The sequence below is a fragment of the Mustela erminea genome, chromosome 11 (genome assembly GCF_009829155.1).
Source record: "Mustela erminea isolate mMusErm1 chromosome 11, mMusErm1.Pri, whole genome shotgun sequence".
NCBI lineage: Eukaryota > Metazoa > Chordata > Mammalia > Carnivora > Mustelidae > Mustela > Mustela erminea.
In genome coordinates, this window is record NC_045624.1 from 75,477,403 (window position 1) to 75,498,064 (window position 20,662).

At 40.1% G+C, this 20,662-nt stretch overlaps 1 protein-coding gene across 1 annotated transcript in view; it reads left to right on the plus strand.

The window, feature by feature from the left end:
- Positions 1-505: 505 nt before the first annotated feature.
- ABCB1 (ATP binding cassette subfamily B member 1) overlaps positions 506-20,662 on the plus strand; it is a 107,354-nt gene continuing 87,197 nt past the window's right edge. Inside the window, exons 1-4 of the mRNA XM_032304512.1 lie at positions 506-721; positions 1,154-1,224; positions 7,047-7,098; positions 19,748-19,919. Of these exons, the coding sequence (XP_032160403.1) occupies positions 1,160-1,224; positions 7,047-7,098; positions 19,748-19,919 (289 nt within the window). The 5' untranslated portion in view covers positions 506-721; positions 1,154-1,159. The remainder of the gene's footprint in view (positions 722-1,153; positions 1,225-7,046; positions 7,099-19,747; positions 19,920-20,662) is intronic.

Genomic DNA, 20,662 nt, shown 5'->3' on the forward strand with positions numbered 1-20,662 from the left:
GTACTTCAAAAATCTTCCTCTCTCCTTCCATTTATCTTCAAATAAAAGATGAACAGCTACACCTCAGAAACCGCCAAACATGGTGAAGAAAGACTTGGAGAAAATTTTCACCTGGCTTTTTTCCAGGTGCTGCTAGAAAGCTAAGTTTAACTTGCCTTAACTACAGAATGGACGAGGTCGGAGGACTGTTTATCAAAGGTATTAGATGAAATGGCAAAGAAAATTTCTATTATCTACTCGTGACCCATGGAAGTTATTGGGTTTCACTGGAAATTGATGAATATAAATATTTCCGGGATATGGAGCGTTATTCAGACAATGTAGAGATATGACTCTGTAAATGTGTAGTGTCCCCCATGATCCAGCTGATACGCATTTCTCTTGTGGTACTTCTACTGAAGAGCAAGAGAAAGGAGAGGACATTCCTCCCGCAAATCCAGCCTGTTTTACGTAACTCGTCTTGCAATCAGCATTAAGCCGAGCATGGCCCGGAGCAAGCCGGAGTGATGAGGCTGATTGGTTGGGCACGGGAGCGCCAGGGTGTGGGCTGTGAGCTCTCGCCTCACTCCCAGGGACGCAGGAAACCCGGGCGCATTCGAGCAGCGGCTCCTCCCGGCTCTAAGAAGCCGAGTCCGTTGTTCGTGTCTGACCGGTCTTTCCTTTACGATCTCTCTTCTTCCAAAATTGACATCTTGGTGGATGGTCCGAAGGAAAGCCCGAGGTAGGGGCGCGCGAAGCTGAGGGCCAGATGGGGACAAGTTCGCAGGAAGGGTCGGGCTCCCCAATTTCCTGAGTTGGGTCCCCGTGGGAGAAGGGCTTCGGAGAGGAGGGAGGGGGAAGATTCCTCTTAGCAAGTCCCCCGGGATGCTCCTGGAGCACCCCAGCCCGCAGTCTTCCGCGCTTACCAAGCGCACTGGGTTGCCCTGCCCTGAGCGCAAAGAGCCGGCGCGGTCCAGAGAGCGGGTTTCCCAGCCGGCCGCAGGTGCGCGGGGCAACATCACCGCCCCGAGAGGAGCCCGGACCGAGAGCCCCCGCGGCGGCGTCGGCCAAAGTCCAGGATGCGCCGCCGCCCTCCAGCTGCCGGCGTGGACTATTGTCACCTCCACCTCCTGCGGGTTCCCCATCTGACCGGTGGCCTGTGGTTTCTCCTCAGGTCACAATGGATCCTGAAGGTGGCCGTAATGGAAGAACAGAGAAGAACTTCTTGAAAATGGGCAAAAAAAGGTAGCCACTTTGTTTCACTTTCATACTGTGCGTGGCTTGAGAAATTTGGGAGATGGATTTCTAGTCTCCAGCTCGGAAATAAAAGAAGATGGTATTTTTAACCTTAAACGCAAATGGCTTTTCTGCAGAAGTTCTCTGGCTGAGTGGAGGACTGCGTTTACGCATTCCCACGGCCTTGGCGAGCTTCTTTCTCAGCCTTCCTGCCCCTGACACGCCACTGCTCTCACATCCTTTTCTGTGGTTCATGAACTTTCTGCTTCACGAGCGCTGTTGCTCGCCCACGTCTCCGGACATGTGCTGCTTGCGCTCTGCTCGGTGGTCCAGTCTCTTGCTTCCGGTAAAACATAAACGTTCTGGTCACAGAAACATTGCATGTTTGTGGCATGGCAGATGGGACAGAAAGCCAAAACCACATGTAGGTGTTAAACGTGGGTTTTTGTTGATGTTGTTATTGTTTTAAAGGAAATGCATATCTGACACTTGTAGAATAAATTCTGAAAAAAGAAGACTGCAGGACCTAGGAAGCTACTAGCCTCGTGTGTAATCATTCGTAATGGAACCACATAGGGAAATGTTAAGTAAATTTTGATCACAGTGCAGTGTCCATACAGGAAATTTTAAACTTTGCTCCATAGGTTCATTCTTAGTTGTAAATTGTAATAATTAAAAAAAAAAAAAACTAAAAGAAGTTAGTAAGTATATTATTATTAGAAACGAAGCTTTTCAATGTAAAAGAAAAATGTAAGTAAGGACATCAAAGAAGGTTTTAACAATAATACTAAATTTGAACTGTACTTCAGTATGAACTCACGAGTTTTAAAATAGTTCACTTTCTATCCATTGAAGGGGACAGTAGCAGTGAGTACACTGATTGCCAGATCTTGGTTTCTGAATACCATTCCTCACTAAATGGAAGCTGTACTCCCTGGAGAAATGGCTAATTAACCATGTATGTTGGGATGGGGGGACACATACAAAAATGAACCTGGGCTATTTTTTTTTTTATAAAGATTTTATTTATTTATTTGGCAGAGAGAGAGATCACAAGTAGGCGGAGAGTCAGGCAGAGAGAGAGAGAGAGAGAGAGAGAGAAGCAGGCTCCCGCTGAGCAAAGAGCCCGATGCGGGGCTCGATCCCAGGACACTGAGATCATGACCTGAGCCGAAGGCAGCGGCTTAATCCACTGAGCCACCCAGGCGCCCCAAACCTGGACTATTTTTGTTGTTCAAAAAGAACACAAGAGCTGGTCACTGTACTTGATTGTGAAATACTGTATACAGTATTGTCCATGAATCTTTAATAAAATTCTGAAATGAAGAGGAAAACAAAAAAGGTGGGAAAAGGTAGTGAGAATAAAGGAATATTTTTTGTAGAAGAATGCCAGCTAACTTATTGGAACCTGCATTGTTATCACTGACTCAGGCAAGTGTTGTTATGGATCTCAAACCATTTGGAGAAAAATTGTATCTAATGATTTATCCCCACTGTTTGCTAGGCAAAAAGAAAGTGAGGTTTTTCAGTGGAGAGATTTTTGCAGTTAGCAATCTTAACCTAGTGATCAGACCTAGCATCACTCAGTGGAGTCCTGTGTTAGTGACGTGACACCACCTGGGAAGTATGTTTGCAAAAACATTTTGGTCTGAACCCTATCAAGGTTCTAGACTGATGCTGTCCAATAGAAATATAATGTGAGCCCCATTTGTAATTGTTAATTTGCTAGTAGTAACATTAAAAAACTAAAAAAGAAACAAGTGAAATTAATTTTGAAGGTATGTTCTAAAGAAGCTGGAATATCTAAGACATTTCTATATGTAATCAGAATTATTAATAATACAGTTTACATTCTCTTTTTCATACCAAGTTCTCAAATCAGCTGTGCATTTTATACTTACACGCATCCCAATTTGGACTCAGTTTGACACTGACCTATCCAGATGCAGGTCAGTCTACAAGACATCTTATTACTATAAAAAGTCAATGTGGTTGGAGGCAGAAGAAGGACTTATAGATTTAAAAAAGAGACTGGAGTGCCTGGGTGGCTCAGTGAGTTAAACCTCTGCCTTTGGCTCGGGTCATGATCTCAGAGTCCTGGGATCGAGCCCTGCATCTGGCTCTCTCCTCAGCGGGGAGTCTGCTTCCCCCTCTCTGTGCCTGCCTTTCTGCCCACTTGTGATCTCTGTCTGTCAAATAAATAAATAAAATCTTTTAAAAAAAGATAAAAAAGAGATAAAGAGACAAAATCATCCAATATAATATGTGAACCTCGATTATATCTAAGTTCAAAATCAGAAAAGGAAAAACCTATAGAAAACATTCTGAGGAAATTTGACAGTAGATTGGATATTAGTTGGTATAAAAATTGCTATTTTCTGAAATGTGAAAATGGTAGGAAAATGTGAAGTGCCACGATGTTTACAAGTTACTTTCAAATGGCTCAGCAAAATATTAACGATGATAATGTGTACTGACTTACACAGATAAAAGAACGTATGGTCAAAATGTGAACAATTGTTGAGTCTAGGTGAATTTTGTGTGGGTAGTCATTATCAGTGTTTTTCTTTTTCAGTTTTTCTATTTGAAAGTTTTCTTAATGAAAATATTCATATACACAAAAAGAAAAAAACTCTGCATAGTGGAAGGAAGATATTGCCCTTTTTGTTTTTAGGTTGTTTGTTTTGTTTGATACCTTAAAGAATTATGTCCTTAATATACAACCACTTGGAGGGGGTGGCGCCTGGGTGGCTCAGTCCTTAAGCATCTTCCTGTGGCTCAGGTCATGATCCCAGGGTCCTGCGATTGGGCTTCACGTTGGGCTTCCCTGCTCAGCAGGGAGCCTGCTTCTCCCTCTCCCTCTGCCCCTACTTGTGTTACCTCTCTTGCTGTGTCTTTCTCTGTCAAACAAATAAATAAAATATTTAAAAAACAATACTCAACCACTTAGGGATGTTGGAGTAAGAAGTACTGAGGTTATGTGGAAGGAGATGGTAAAGAAATGTGTTGGAGCCTGCTCATACCTTCATTTTATTATTGCCTCTTACCCTGCCTATAGACTTCTTTTAACACAAAATTGTGGGTTTTTTAGGTGAGAAATTCTTACTAAGCTGTGTTCATCATCACTGATTTTAATTATTCTTGGTATAACTGTATATTTTTCCCTAGTCTTATTGAGATATAATTGACATACAGCACTATGTAAATTTAAGGTATACAGCTTTATGTTGTGACTTATGTATATTGTGAAATGATTATCACACTATGTTTAGTTAACATCTAGCATCTCATACACATACAATAAAAAGAAAAAGCGAAAAAGACTTTTTTCTGCTTGTGATTAGAACGCTAAGGATCTACTCATAACAACTTTCCTATGTATCATATGGAACTGTTGACTGTACTCATCCTGATGTACTTTACACCCCTGGGACAGCCTTATCTTTGTACCTTTGGATCAAATTCTTCTCGTCCACGCCCTGTCAGCCTCTGATAACCACAAATCCCATCTCTTGTTCTCTGAGTTTTTTTTTTAACTATACGTTCTAATTCGGAATTAAAAAGAAGCATGTGGCTTTCCTAATATGTATACTGGTTGGGTGATAGTATCATTTGGAATATATGTATTTCTAAAGGTCTGATAAGAGACTAGCTTTTTATAAGTCCTGTGTTTCAAGCTGATGAGGATAAATTAATGATCTAGTAGGGATGAGAGATCAATGTGGAAATGTATTTTTATATAATGCAGTATCCTAGAAATCTGAGGTTGCCCTGAATAGTAGCTTAGTGTTTAGGGGACAGGCTTTTCCGTTTAAACTTGGCTTTGTTCCAGCTGTGTGACCTTGGGCAAGTTCCTGAACTCTCTTCACCTGCAGCTTTCTCAGCTCTGACAGAAGGACAAAAATGTGCCTGCCTCACAGAGATTGAGATAAGATTAAATGAGATTGTGTATGGGAAGTGTTTACTTAGCCAGTATTTGAAATATTATAAAATTTCCAGAGTAGGAGCAGTTTTAGAGAATGAAAAAATAAATAAAAGGCTTGGAGCTAAAATTCAATTATGTGTGACTGCTTTTTTCCTCTCATCCTGGTTCCAGAGATACTGAAACCATGCTTTATTGGGAATAGGGTGGGACCAATTCTGAAGAGTTATGTTTGTGTATTTTGTGTGTTTTCATGTCCGTCTAACATCACTTTAAAGCCAAATATGGAGTAAGCTGTGGATTTTTTTTTCCTTTAGAAGTCTCTTCAATTCTTTGACCTTGCTTAGCATAAAGAACAAAGACAAAGACGAATTTACTTTTGAACTTGAAAATATGTATAAAAATCATGTGATTCTTCTCTGGAATAGTCTTTAGTTGGTACATATGAAAATAAAGAGGCAGAGGCTTCTTTCGGTTAGCTGGCTTTCATGTTCTAGGTGGCTGTTACACAGAGTGGAAAACAGCTTATAGCTAGAGTCATTTGAATCTGGGCTCAAAGTAATAATCAGCCTTCTTATTCCTGAGGACAGCTTTCTGACAGTTTACAGACCATCTTTTCTGATCATAGCTTTTCTAGATTGGATTTATTGCCTTAATGGTACATTTAGGGCTCCAGATTTCCTTTCAGAATTAGATTGACTGAGAGAGAATGATTTAATTACCTTTCTTCTTAGGTTAGTTTATGCCCAGCTTCTGATTGCCACCACTCTCCATTCGTAGAAAGATTGAGGATAATATGTAGGTAGTATGTAGATAGAATATCTACTGCTAGCATTGCTTAGATAATGATTAAGAGAATTAACTCTGGAGAATATGAATGATTTTCTAATTACAGGTCTTCCTTAACTTAGGTATTTCCCCCAGCCCCATTTTGTTAGTTAAAAATATCGTAAGTTGAAAATGCCTTTCATACCCCTAACCTATTGAACATCATAGTTTAGCCTAGCCTACCCTACATGTGCTGAGAACACTTACATTAGCCTGTAGTCGGGCAAAATCATCTAATGCAAAGCCAATTTTGTAACAAAGTGTTGAATATCTCATGTAATTTATTGAATACTGTACTGAAAAACAGCATGGTTGTATGGGTACAGAATGGTTTTAAGTGTATGGGTTGTTTACCCTTATGATCTCATGGCTGACGGAGAGCTGTCGGTCACTGCTTCTGCCCAGCATCAAGAGAGAGTGCTGTTACTGCATGTTGCTAGCCCAGGGAAAACATCCAGCTTCCTTACTGGAAGCAGAGTTTCTATTGAATGCATAACCCTTTCTCAGCATCCAAAAGTCAAACCATTGTAAATTGGAGACTGTAGAATGAAAACAGTACGTTCTCTTATGTTCTTAATATTTTTAAAGGTTTTATTCGTTTGAGAGAAAGAGCACAAGCAGGAGGGTAGGGCAGAGGGAGAGGGAGAAGCACACTCCCCGTTGAGCAGGCAGCCCAACACGGGGCTTGATTCCAGGACCCTGGGATTATAACCTGAGCCAAAAGCAAATGTTTAACCATCCAAGCCTCCCAAGCACCCTAATATTGTTTTTAATAATTGCAAAAGTTGTATGTCTGTGTATTCATCATAAAAAAATAGGAAATACCAAAGGTACAAAGAAGAAAATATTTTGATAGAAATCTCAATACCCAGTGATAATCACATATACAGATTTCTAAAATACATGTAAATATTTTTAAACTTCATAAATGGGATCATACTATTAACATATGGTTTTATGGAATAATACAGATGTGTTTCTTTGTCATATTTGTTATTAAATATAGGATCTATGTTCATTTGGTCATTTAAAAATTTATGTAATTTTAATAGTTTTGTGTAATCCTATTACTATTTTTCAGTAAAAAAGATGAGAAGAAAGAAAAGAAACCAACTGTCAGTACATTTGCAATGGTGAGTCTGAATTTACTTAGTGATCAAATTGCTTTGGAAATTTGATTTCTTCCCTAGAAAAGAGATATTTCATCTGGTATAATAATAGTCTTGGAGCATATGTTAATGAAGAGGCGAAATGAATAGGTTTAAGTTAGCTTGTTTTCAGTGGAATGCCAATCATGTCGTATTATGATTGAGCCTCAACAGCCATTCTTCTTGGCCTACATTTCAGTGTTCTGCTAATTTTTTTATGTGGCTTCTGGTCTGTTATCTATGCAAGCACTTTTCCTGTGATTGGTCTCAGCCACTAGGTAGAGTGTGGTTCTAACAGGATACAAGTTTCCTTGTCATCAGTGGCTCTCAAATTCTGGCAGATTTGAGGTCAAAGTCTCAGGCACCCAAAAAATAGAAGTTAGCAATGCATTATTTATGACTATGAACCTAGTACCTGTCATCATTTCTTTGTGCTGAATAATAATCTCTAATTTGAAAACCTTTATAAAATTCTTCATCTCATTTTCTGGTTGCATGGTCATTGCTTAGAATTTTTCTTGTGTCAGATTTAGAATAAGACAGGGATTTAAAGCTGTGGTTGGATGATGGTCTTTCTCTACCTGGGTCCTTCTTTTATTCTTTCCCGAGAACCTGTAACACTACTGAACAAATGAAGTCTGACAGTGAGTGCATACTTTATAATTCAGTCATAACACATCAGATGTTTTTTTAAAAGTTGGTGGTGAGGGAGGTGTAGGCTATCTTATAAAGCAGATATTAGCAAATTGACTATAAAATCTTACATGGTCATCTTCTTGCCATAAAGTTGCTCTGGCTATGGTTTCACCTTTTGTCCTATCTCTCCTCTCTTTGGAATATTTTGAGAATGAAGCTATATGTTTGGGACATTCTTAAAAAGACACTCGGTGGGGGGGTGCCCAAGTGGTTCAGTAGGTTAAGTGTCTGATTCTTTATTTCAGCTCAGGTTCATGATCTCAGGCCCTTGGGATTGAACCCTATGTTGGGCTCCATGCTCAGCTTGGAGTCTGCTTGGGATTCTTTTTCTCCCTCTCCCTCTGCCCTTCCCCTGCTCATGCATGCTTGCCCCCTCTTTTTCTCTAAAATAAATAAATCTTAAAAAAAGAAAAAGACTACTCAGGTGACCAAGGGGCAGTTTTTGTTTTATACTTCATTCTTATTTATTAAAAGAATCTTTTATGTTAAAAAGTTTATATATATGTATATTTGTGTGTGTGTGTATACATATATATATATATATATATATATATATATATATATATATGGTTTATTCCCAAGATTTAATTTCAGTTTTATCATTTTGAGACCAAAATGTTTCTGTCATTTTGAGACCAAAATGTTTCTGTCTTTTGTGGTTTAGTTTTTATTATTTGTAGCTTAAATTTAAAAAAAAAAGTCTCATTTTTTGGGGCACCTGGGTGGCTTGGTGGGTTAAAGCCTCTACCTTCGGCTCAGGTCATGATCCCAGGGTCCTGGGATCCAGCCCTGCACTGGGCTTTCTGCTTGGCTGGGAGCCTGCTTCCCTTCCTCTCTCTCTGCCTGTCTTTCTGCCTACTTGTGATCTCTGTCTGTCAAATAAATAAATAAAATCTTTTTTTTTTTTTTTAAAGTCTCATTTTAGAAAATCTAACAGATCTAGGGACTCTTGAGTGGCACAGTCATTAAGCGTCTGCCTTCAGCTCAGGTCATGATCCCAGGGTCCTGGGATCCAGCCCCACATCGGGCTCCCTGCTCAATGGGGAGCCTGTGTCAAATAAAAAAATAAAATCTTTTAAAAAAAGAAAATCTAATAAATCTAATATAGAGAGGTAATACCATCCATACAATTTAAGCCACCGAAGGAAAAAAATCTGGAGTTTAAGTGTGAGGGAATAACAGCACATACAATACTATATGCCATGTGTTGTCCTAAGTACATAAAACTCATTTAACTGTTACAACTCCCTTTGAGATACATACTACTATTATTCTAATCTTGCAGGTAAAGGAACTGAGTCCAGACATACTAGCTTGCCCACCCGGTACACAACAGGGCCAGGATTCAGACCTGTGAAGTTCATGTTCTCAATCACATTGCTCAAGATAGCATAGAAGGAATATACTGCAAGCCTTTTGAGGAAGAGTTGTATTATTTATATGGCTTTTCCTCGTGTCTTTTTCCTGAAGAGCTGACACAGAAAACTGAACTGAACTTGTATGTAAAACTTACAGACATGAGGACACATTCAGAACTTTTCACAGTATAGTGCTGATGTTATCAGCTAAGACAAAAACTCATGTGTCAGGGCCCCCCAAAAGCTCAGGTTCAGTGATTCACTCAGAAGAGAGACTCTCAGGACTCAGCACATTGTCCTACTTGTAATACTCATGGCTAAGATTTATTAAAGCAAAAGGATACAAAGCAAAATCAAAAGGGGAAAAGGAAAGAGTGAGGCAGAAGTCCAGGAGAAACGAGGCATAAGCTCCCCTGAGTCTTTGCCCAGTGGAGTCACACTTAAATTGGGACAACTGTGAAATGCTATCAGACTAGCTCATTAGAAACTCAGCACTCGGGGCGCCTGGGTGGCTCAGTGGGTTAAGCCGCTGCCTTAGGCTCAGGTCATGATCTCAGGGTCCTGGGATCGAGTCCCGCATCCGGCTCTCTGCTGAGTGGAGAGCCTGCTTTCCTCTCTCTCTCTGCCTGTCTCTCTGTCTACTTGTGCTCTTTCTCTGTCAAATAAATAAATTAAAAAAAAAAAAAAAAGAAACTCAGCACTCAAAATTTGTGCTAGGGGCTGATCATATAGGCTTGGCATATACCAGAATTCCAGACTCATAGAAGGAAGGCAGGTATTCAGCATAGAACATCTATGCCAAATAATTTGGCCACTTTTATCAGTTAACCCCAACCCTAAATCCAAGTTCTAGATGCCCTCCAAGGTCCAGCCTTGAATACAGGTCTTTCGGAAACTGCAAGTCTTCAGCTTACAGTATTACCTTACTTCTACTATGAGACTTTTTGGCAGTCTTGAGAAAGTGATCAAAAAGAGGTAGGCGATATTCAAGTTTTTCTACAAATATTTTTTAAAAATACTGGGCCTTGTTTCAACAGAACAAGAAACATAAAAGTAGAATAAAATCTAAAGCAAGTAAGGAAATGGAACAGATGGAAATCAGGACAAGAAAAATACCAGTGGGGCTGCAGTTCCTACACATAGCACTCCTGAAAGATTACACGCTCTTGCCAGAAAGGTGCCGCGGTTTCGACTCTGAACGTTCTACTTCTTGTATCTTATTGAAAAACTAATTTTTTTAAATAGATAATATCTATTACCTATGTAGTGTTTCCTCTGTGCCACATACTTGTTAAGCACAGTGACCTGATAACCTACGAGGTTGCGCTGACCTTACCCTAGATGATGAAACAGACTCAGACAAGTTAAGCAATGCACTCACAGTCACAGATTTACATAGCTAGTAAGAGGGCAGGTCCAGAATTTGCCACAATCTGCTTACTCCAGAGCTAGAGAGGTTTTTTGGTTTTTTTTTTTTTTTTAAGATTTTATGTATTTATTTGAGACAAAGGGCACACATGCATGGACAAGCAGTGGGAGGGGCAGAGGGAGAGGAGAAGCTGAATCCCGACTGAGCAGGGAGTCCGACGCAGCATCTGAGGACCGTGAGATGATGACCTGAGCTGAAGGCAGTTGCTTAACCCACAGAGCCACCCAAGTACCCCTCCAGAGCTAGAGCCTTTAACAACTTGAATCATTTATGATAGTTTATGATCGGTTAAGTTTTTATCTGCCCGGAATCAAAGAGTCTTTTTCTATATGCCGTTATCTTCTGGCCACCTGGTCATTCATCATTGGAGACTTTAGCACCAGGCACAGGGTCTCCCTTTCCGCTCTCAGAGCTCCTACTATCTTGCATAAGTTTTATGGTGTTCGGATAATGGCTCCTTGACCTTCACAGGTGCAATCATCTATTTACCCCCTTCACATCAGCCATCTGCTTGTACACTAACATCCTTTATTATGTTTTGGAACTGTTGTGCCCCTGGAGTGACCTATTGGAGGAGCAGCTTAAATCAGTTGGCCATCTCCTTTCTTTTCAACCTGCTCACTATTCTCTCTGGATGTTTGGCCCGTTGACCCACCATTTTTCCAGCAGCTGCTTCTCTTGCCCAAACTAAAAATCATCCTTTTACATGTTATCCAAACAGCATCACGGTCTGCTTTCTTTCACCTGATTGTCGTCGCACACCTCACAACAGGTATATTCCCAGCCAGAATCCTGCCCCTCCTCTTCTCACTGGCTAAGTCAAACCTCTACACTTTTCAAATTTCTCACTTCTCTTCTCTTCTTCCCCCTTTGGTGGATGAGCTCTTCTTTTATTTCACAAACAGAATATACAAGCCTGTCTCTCCCTGGGTCAGATCCTTCCTCCTTCCCTCCTAAGGTAACAGAGGAAGAATCTGATTTTTTTTTTTTAAGATTTTTATTTATTTATCAGAGAGAGAGAGGGAGAGAGAGCAAGCACAGGCAGACAGAGGCAGGCAGAGGCAGAGGGAGAAGCAGGCTCCCTGCTGAGCAAGGAGCCCGATGTGGGACTCGATCCCAGGATGCTGGGATCATGACCTGAGCCGAAGGCAGCTGCTTAACCAACTGAGCCACCCAGGCGTCGCAAGAATCTGATTCTTAAAACTAATCACTCATGAGGGGCATCTGGGTGACTTTCTCAGTTAAGCACCCGACTCTTGATTTCAGCTCAGCTCATGATCTCAGGGTCGTGAGATCAAGTCCAATGTCAAGCTCTGTGCTGAGTGTGGAGCCTGCTGAAGATTCCCTCTCACTCTGCCCCTCCTCACCCCCTACACTCTCTCCTATTCTCTTAAAAAAAAAGTATGGGACGCCTGGGTGGCTCAGTTGGTTGGACGACTGCCTTCGGCTCAGGTCATGATCCCAGAGTCCTGGGATCGAGTCCCGCATCGGGCTCCCAGCTCCATGGGGAGTCTGCTTCTCCCTTTGATTTCTCCTCGCTCATGCTCTCTCTCACTACCTCTCTCTCAATAAATAAATAAAAATCTTTAAAAAAAAAAAAAAAAGTAACTCACCCATTTGTACCTTGAGTCCCACATCCTCTGCCTTTTCAAGGACTTTACTATTATTATCCTTTCTCTTCTGTATCTGTAGTCTCTCCCTCCCTTCTGGGTCTTTCCCATTGGCATTTACATGGGTGGTGTCTTCATTTTCCCCAACAGCACCTTCAAGCCACTCTTCTCTTGCTTGCTTCACACACAGGCGCTGCCTTTACTTGTGTTAGTTTCACTTTGCATTCATTTCTTAACATATTATAACTTGGCTTCTGTTCCTACTGCTCACCAAATTCAGTAGACATGTGTTGATTCTATCTTGACTTTTAAGTAGTGCTTGATCTCTCCACCATGCTCGTCTCTTGGCGTCCATGATGCTGCAGTCTGCTGATTTTTTTTTCTTACCTCTCTTTAAATTTTTTTTTTAAGATTTTGTTTATTTATTTGACAAAGAGCATGAGCACTGGGAGGGGCAAAGGGAGAGGGAGAAGCAGGCTCCCCACTGAGCAGGGACACCCCTCCCCACCGTACCCCATCCCCCTCCCTAGCCAGGATCATGACCTGAGTCAAAGTCAGACTTTTTTTTTTTAAAGATTTTATTTATTTATTTGACAGAGAGAAATTACAAGTACACTGAGAGGCAGGCAGAGAGAGAGAGAAGGAAGCAGGCTCCCTGCTGAGCAGAGAGCCCGATGCGGGACTCGATCCCAGGACCCTGAAATCATGACCTGAGCCGAAGGCAGCGGCTTAACCCACTGAGCCACTCAGGTGCCCCCAAAGTCAGACATTTAACTGACTGAGACACCCAGACACTCCTCTCTTATGTCTTTTGTTCTTTTGTCATCTTAGCTTGTGAGGTTAAGGTTCTTTAACCCAGGACTCAGTAATGGAGTGGACATTTTCATACTTTCTTTTTTTTTTTTTTTTAAATTGTGTTAGATTAGTCACCATACAGTACATCATTAGTTTTTGATGTAGTATTCCATGATTTATTGTTTGCATATAATATCCAGCATTCCATGCAAACTGTGGCCTCCTTAATACTCACCACCAGGCTCACCATCCCTCCTACCCCCCTCCCTTCTAATACTCTTGTTTGTTCCTGGAGTCGGGTCTCTCATAGTTTCATCTCCCACTCCGATTTCTCCCCCTTCACTTTTCCTACTTCTCCTAATGTCCTCCATGCTATTCCTTATGTTCCACAAATAAGTGAAACCATATGATAATTGACTTTCTCTGTTTGACTTATTTCACTCAGCATAATCTCCTTTCACATAGACATTTCCAAATTCATGCAAAACTTTTCCCGTTTCAGTTTCATTCCACACAGTTTTAGTATCTTCTATCCGTTTGCAGCGGTTTCCTTTACCAGTTTGTAGTTACTTTTGTTCCTCCATTGAGGACGTTGGCATGTAACTGCTTCTACTTCTCTCACTTGTGCCCTCATCATTCTTTTATTTGGATAGCCTTAATAATGACTCCTTGGCCTGATGTTCTTTGACCTTTTCAGTTCCAACAGCCTTCACTCCTGCCCTAATAAATTATACTTGTGAACACGGACCTTGGGTTTATCACCTGGATGGACTTCCACCTAAGAAGCTATAAACCCAAAGGTGTCACTCTTCAACATTTCAGCCTCAATATTTGATTCCTTTTATCTTTGTTATCCTTTTTTGGACTTTGTGTACTTACTGACTCTTGCTTTTGTAATAAAGCACCACGAATTTAGTGTCTTCAAACAACACAAATTTATTACCTTATAGTTCTGGGACCTGAAGTCTCACTGGGCTAAAATCAAGGTGTCAACAGAACAGGATCCCTTCTGGAGACTCAAGATAAAATGTTTCCTTCCCCCCCCTCTCAGTTTCTAGAGCCTGCCTGCCCTCCTAGACTTAAGGCCTCTTCCTGCATCCCTCCAACCTCTTCAGTCATCATTTTTCCTGCTGAGTCTGAACCCCACCCCACCCCCACTCCCTCTTATAAGTATCCTTGTTTTTACATTTGGTCCACTTGGATAATACAGGATCTATAATACAGGCCCTATCTCAAGATCCTTAATATCTGTAAAGTCCTTTTTACCATGTAAGGAAACATTCAGTTTCCTGGGATTAGCATATGGACCTGTGTATGGAGCAGGGGCATTATAGTGCCTACCACACCTGGTCAAGGCTTTGTTCTCTCAGCCATTCTCTATTGCTGGTCCTCTTGCTCCATTTCTGCTCTCCTGAAAGCCATTCTATCCTTGGTAGCCACATAAAATCTCCTCAGTTCCTGCCTTTCTTTTGTATTTAGTTGGGAAGTTTAGAGTAAAACCCAGAGTCATTCCTCTGGCTGGAAAGGCCCTGTGTAATCTGTCCTCTGGCTCATCTCTGATCTCATTGCAGACAAACCTCCTGTACTCTGTCCTTACCACAGTGATGATTCTGTTTGGTCCTTGAGATACACAGAGCTTTTGTTCACCACAGGACCTTTGCATTTGCCTTTCCTGCCTGAAATGTTCTGTCTCCAGATCATCAAGAAACTAACTATATCCTTCCTGTCTTTGAGGTCTTAGCTCAAATGTTGTCTTCTCAGACAGGAAGTCCCTAACCAGGCAGGCTAAGCCAGCTGACTCTGCTGTCATTGTGGTCTAAGCTCTATGAGGGAGGGAGTTTTTATATGTTTTCTTTACTAGGTACTTACATACTGAGTGAATATTGAATACATCAATCCCCCCTTTTTCTATTTGCATTTGAGTGTATACTCTATGAGGACGGGTAGCTTGTCTTTTTCACTGTTGTTGCCGCTACCTAGAACCAAACATGAGCCTTACTAGTTTCTTAACAAATAATCTTTTGAACGTTGAATGAGTGAATAAATTAATGGATTCATTGACTTCTTTCTCCAACCCAGGCACCATGGTAAGTCAAGTTAACCATCAAGCCTGCTGAATATTACCTAAACCACTTGCCTTTATGTATCAGCCTTCCTTCTACATAGTTCTGGGTGCAGGCCTCCTATCTTTCTTATCAATATCTAGCCAAACATCTTACATTTCCTTATATTTGAAGGGCTCTGATTATAATTAGTTTAAGCCTCTGTCTGACATTTTACCTGATGTGTCACAACATTGTTTTCGTTTCCTTCACTGTAAACTAATGAACAGTCTTATTAATTTTTACATTTCCTAAACCCATAACAGTACTTGCTTATATTATATTGTGTGCCTAATTAAAGTTTATTTCTCACTTTCATTCTCACAACCACCATGTGAGGCTTGCTGCCTATATGAATATTTTCCTCATTTTATAAATGTAGATACTGAGGTATTGTTAAGAGATTATTTTCCCCAAACTTCCCTTCCTATTAAGTGATAGAACTAGACATTTCACTGAGGCCTTTGTGCTACTTAGTCTTATGTTACTACTTTCCTCAAATCTTATTACTTTGTCTCCAGAAATCAGTCTTGCCTCCTGTCACAAATAAACATGAGGTTCTGAGCTCTGTCTGCTTTGTCCTTGTTCTTGGAAACGTGTTTGTATCTGTGCCTACTCTTAGCTTGTTCCTTCTAGCTTGAGATGAAGCTTAAGCTTTGCCTGTTTGAGAACCATTCTCCCTTTACCAAGTTTTATTGTGAAGACTTTCAGACATATGGAAAAGTAGAACAATAAAAGTCATGCTCATATACCCATTGTTTGTATCTAACAACTGTTAACATTTTGCCTCCCATTTCACCTGAAATTATAGATTTTGTGATGTTTCTTGCATAGCTGCCTGTTGACACACCTCAAAATTTTTCTTACATGACATTTTCTTATAAAACATAACATAGTGTTCAATTTAATAAAGTGAGGACTAATTCCTTAATATTATGTAATGTCCAGTTCACGTTCACATATTTCCTGTTATCTCTGAAAAGAAATGTCTTTTACAATTGATTTGTTTGAAAGAGGATCTAGTCAGTGACATCACTTAGATATTGTGTTTTCCAAGTCTAGAAGCTTTCTTGTTCAAAATGACTGAAATGACTATACTATTGAATGACTGAAATGACTATACATGCTGAAAAGACTATACTGTTTGTCCTATAGAATGCTTCATATTCTAGACTCTTTTTATTACTTTCTTATGGCATCATTTCACTTGTTCTTCTATGGCTTACATTTTTAATATTCTGAAAATTATAAATACATTCACATTACATATTTTTCGGTAAGAAGATTGTGTGGGGTATGCTGTGTGCTTCATGTCTCATATCTGGAAATATCAAATGTCAGAATATTTGACTTCTCTACAATACTAAATTTGATCACTTGGTTAAGGTGATGACATATTGAACCCTTCCATTGTGAAAGGACTTGTACCCCCTTGAAGCTATGAGTGGTGCTGGGGCTTCATGGGGATATCTTGTTTACCCATTAGATATAAGATCCACTAATGATCCATCTACTCAGGTTCTTGAAACATTTTTTTTCTTTGTTCTGTAGGATGTTGCCCAATTCAGTTTCCTTCCTGTTTGTTTACCAGTCACCACTGTGCCTGATGTACCTGTAAACATGTGTGAGACTTCATTAACTAGTCTGTCCTCGATGTTGCTTCCCTGTCAGGTGTCCGTTCTCTTGCTTTTCCTTTTGCCTCAGTCAACATGCTGTCTTGATTACTTCATTTTCGAATTATTCTTAACCCCAGTCACTCTTTTTCTCTTCCTGGATGATCTTATCCAACTCACATGACTTCTGCTATATACGCTAGTGTCATGAAACTGCGTTCCAAACTCAGAATTCCTTCCGTGAACATTCTCGGATAGCATTTCCAGGATGAGCCATCAAATAGCGCAGAAAGAAATTTCCTGTGTCCCTTCCCTCCAACTCTTGTCTCCTCTGGTTTGCCCTCGCTCAGTGAAGGGTGCTTCTTGGCCAGTCAGCTTTTTATTACTGCTTCTACACCACCACATACCCCCATCTTCTCTGAGCATACTGCTCTGCTGCCTGTTCTTTTTGGCTGGAACGCCTTCTTTCTTGCTTCTGAACACATGCCAAACTTTCAAGCTTGGGAAGAGGAAAAATCTCCTCTGTGTGGGGCTTTTCCACAAAGGAGGAAATGACCATTTGCTCTTTTTTATGTCTGCTTTACTGCATACACTATGCTGTCATAGCGTGCAGTATGTAGATTGCATATACTTCTTTGCTTGGCCTTCCTTCTCCTTTTTAAGCACTTTGACAGAAAGACTTACACCTTTGGTGTTTATCTGTCTTTTATTAGTCATTGGGTAGGCATTGAGTAAATATTTATATTCATGGCCTGCTTGTTTTTATTATGGTCAGTGACTAGTTTTGGTAGTAAAAGATCCTATGGGAGTGGTGATGAGAGAAATCTTTGTATATCAACTATTTTCTCTTCCTCTACTAAGGAACATGATATTTTATCCACTTTAAAGGAGTCTCTAAGAGAAAATAAATGGCTTCTGTCCATCTCTTTCTCCTTATTTATGTTTTTTTAAAAATATTTTATTTATTTATTTGAGAGAAAGAGAGACAGAGTGAGAGAGAGCATGAGAGGGGAGAAGGTCAGAAGGAGAAGCAGACTCCCCATAAAGCTGGGAGCCCGATGTGGGACTCTATCCCAGGACTCTGGGATCATGACCTGAGCTGAAGGCAGTCAGTCGCCTAAACAAGGCGCCCCTTATTTATGTTTTTTTTGAAGAGGTCTATGAATGCTTAGTTAAGACAAAGTAAATAATGACAAAATTTAGCCTGTGTTTCAATAAAATATGAAAGAAGTGCCAAAAAACACATTTTCCCTGTTTTATAAAGAAGAGGATGTTATTGATTATGGATATGTCATTAACTCAAATTTGAGCTTGCTTTTCTAAGAGCTAGAAATGTTTTTAAAAATATTTATTTATTTAAGAGATAGAGAGAAAGAGAGAGGCTTTTGTGCTCTGCCCCTGTTGGGGTAGAGGATGAGAATCTTCACGCAATGCCGGGCTCAATCTCGAAACCCATGAGATCACAACCTGATCTGAAACCAAGGGTCAGATGGTTAACTGACTGAGTCACCCAGGTGCCCCTAGAAAAAGTTTGAATGCAAAGACCTAAGTATATATTAGATATTCTTCTTCCACCAAACTTGAATTTTTGCTAATTTTAAAAAAAATATATTTATTTATTTATTTATTTGAAAGAGAGCGAAAATATGTGGGAGAGGCAGAGGGAGGGAATCTTCAAACAGACTCCACACTGAGCACAGAGTCTGACACAGGGCTTGATCTCACGACCCTGAGATCATGATCTGAGCCAAAACCAAGAGTTGAACACTTAACCAATCCACCTAGGCACCCTGAATTTTTGCTAATTTTAAAGCTCAGCTTTACGAGTGCTTTCCTACTTCATGAACTGCCAGTCACTGCTGCCAAGAACTGTTCTGCTTTTTATTTCTCCACTTGTCAATTCTGTACGTATTCCTAGTTGTTACTACTATTAGTTCCTTTTTAGCTAGCTTTAAGATTGGTTTCTGTCTCCTTGTCTCAAATCTTTCTGCTGATGTGTCTTTTATGTTGCCTGATCTTGATCTTTGTTTTGGTTTAGGTTCCCTGCCTAGACCTATGATTCTTTTTTTATCCACTCTCCTCCCTAGATTACAAACCTGCTGACTCTACCTCATGCAACCACAGGACAATCCCCTGCATTGGGGTTTATCCACAAACCCTCACAGAATGCTTCATCTGTCTGTTTTCTTTCATTTGGTTGTCTTTCAGTCCTTAACTAGTTCCTTGAATAATATGGCAGAAGTATTGATTTCTTCTCAAGTGGACTGCCACAGAGCCTTGAGCCCATTCCCATTACTGTCTGTTCTCATCACTTTCTGGATCTAGAGAAGCTGTCTTTACTTTTGACTTGCCTATGATTAAAGAGATTATGCACCTCTACATTGGTCAGGCATTATGGCTATATTCTACCTTTTAAGGAAATCTCTTTTTGGGAAGCATGCATATAATGGATTCTTCCTTTCTCTTTCCTTCTTACTATTGAGGCCTGATGGCATTCAGATAATTTTACCTTCATGCTAATTTCATTATGTGGCAGATCTTTTACTCAAGCAATTTTCCAAAGCAGCGAAATACTTCCTTAGTGGTGGCCTCAGAGGGGACTTTGACAGTAAAGACTTTTCTTGGTTAAAAAAAAAAATTGAGATGAAAAGTGGTTTCTACCCTTGGAAATCTGAAGAACAAATACATAATTTTATAGTTGTACCTTTAAAGACTTTTACAATTTTCCAGAATGTCCCATCCCTCTCATCAAACCTCATATATAAGAAAAGAAGACAAACTGAGTCCAATATGATGAAGTAGGTCAGAACTCAGTAGAAGAGTCAAATGCCCATTTAGAATTAGGCTATTATAATTGTTTAGGTTGGACCAGGATAGTACTAGTAGTAGTAGAAATGAGATTGTTAGGATTGTTAGAAATGAGAAATGTTAGGATTTTGTATGTATTTGGAAAGTAGAGCAAACTATCCATAAAACTGTGCTAATTGTTCCTCTTCTTTACATTTCCTTTTTTTTTTTTTTTTTTTTTCAGTTTCGCTACTCAAATTGGCTTGATAAGTTGTATATGCTGGTGGGGACAATGGCTGCCATCATCCATGGAGCTGCACTCCCCCTCATGATGCTGGTGTTTGGAGACATGACAGATAGCTTTGCAAATGCAGGAATTGCAGGAAACGTAACTTTCATAAACACAACTAATGGAAGTAAGTATTATTTGCAGCACTGATTTTATTGGAAACTTAAAAATCTGTCACTTAAAAGCGATGTTTAGCTCTTAGTAAATATACTAGTGGGTTTACCTGTGTGGAAGTTGAAGGGATCTGGCCTATAGTTCCTATTGGTAGTTGGTACCAATTGGTAATTGGTAGTTTGAGAAGATAATATTCACAAGCATCAGAATCCACTTTGGAAGTGCTGGCAGAGATATGTAGAAAAAGATAGCTCTGTTAAGTCAGAAAAATCCCAGGAAGTTTCAGGAAGAGGTAAAAAAACAAAACAAAACAAAAAAACCCACCTAATCTAGACATCAAATGATAAGTAGGAATCAGTCATAAGATTCTTTGACATGATAGATATGGGTGTCAGAGATAGGAGTCCAGGATGATTCTAAAATGTGTAGCCTGAGAAGCAGAATAGACTGGATCTGGATGCAGTTACTATCAAGAAAGACCAAAAAAAAAAAAGACAGTAGGTTTGGGCAGTAAATACCAGAAACTTAACTTTGGGTATTGTCACAGGTTGGGCTCCTTGGAGAAATATGGCCAAGAGAAGTGTTGTGTGTGTGTGTGTGTGTGTGTGTGTGTGTGTGTGTGTGTGTATGTGTGTGTATTAGGATGGAAGAAATAATAGCTTGTGTGTGTGTTAGGATGGAAGAAATAATAGCTTATTTGTATGCTACTAGAAATGATCCAAAAGATAGAGAAGAAAAATGATGCTTTGAGAGTGA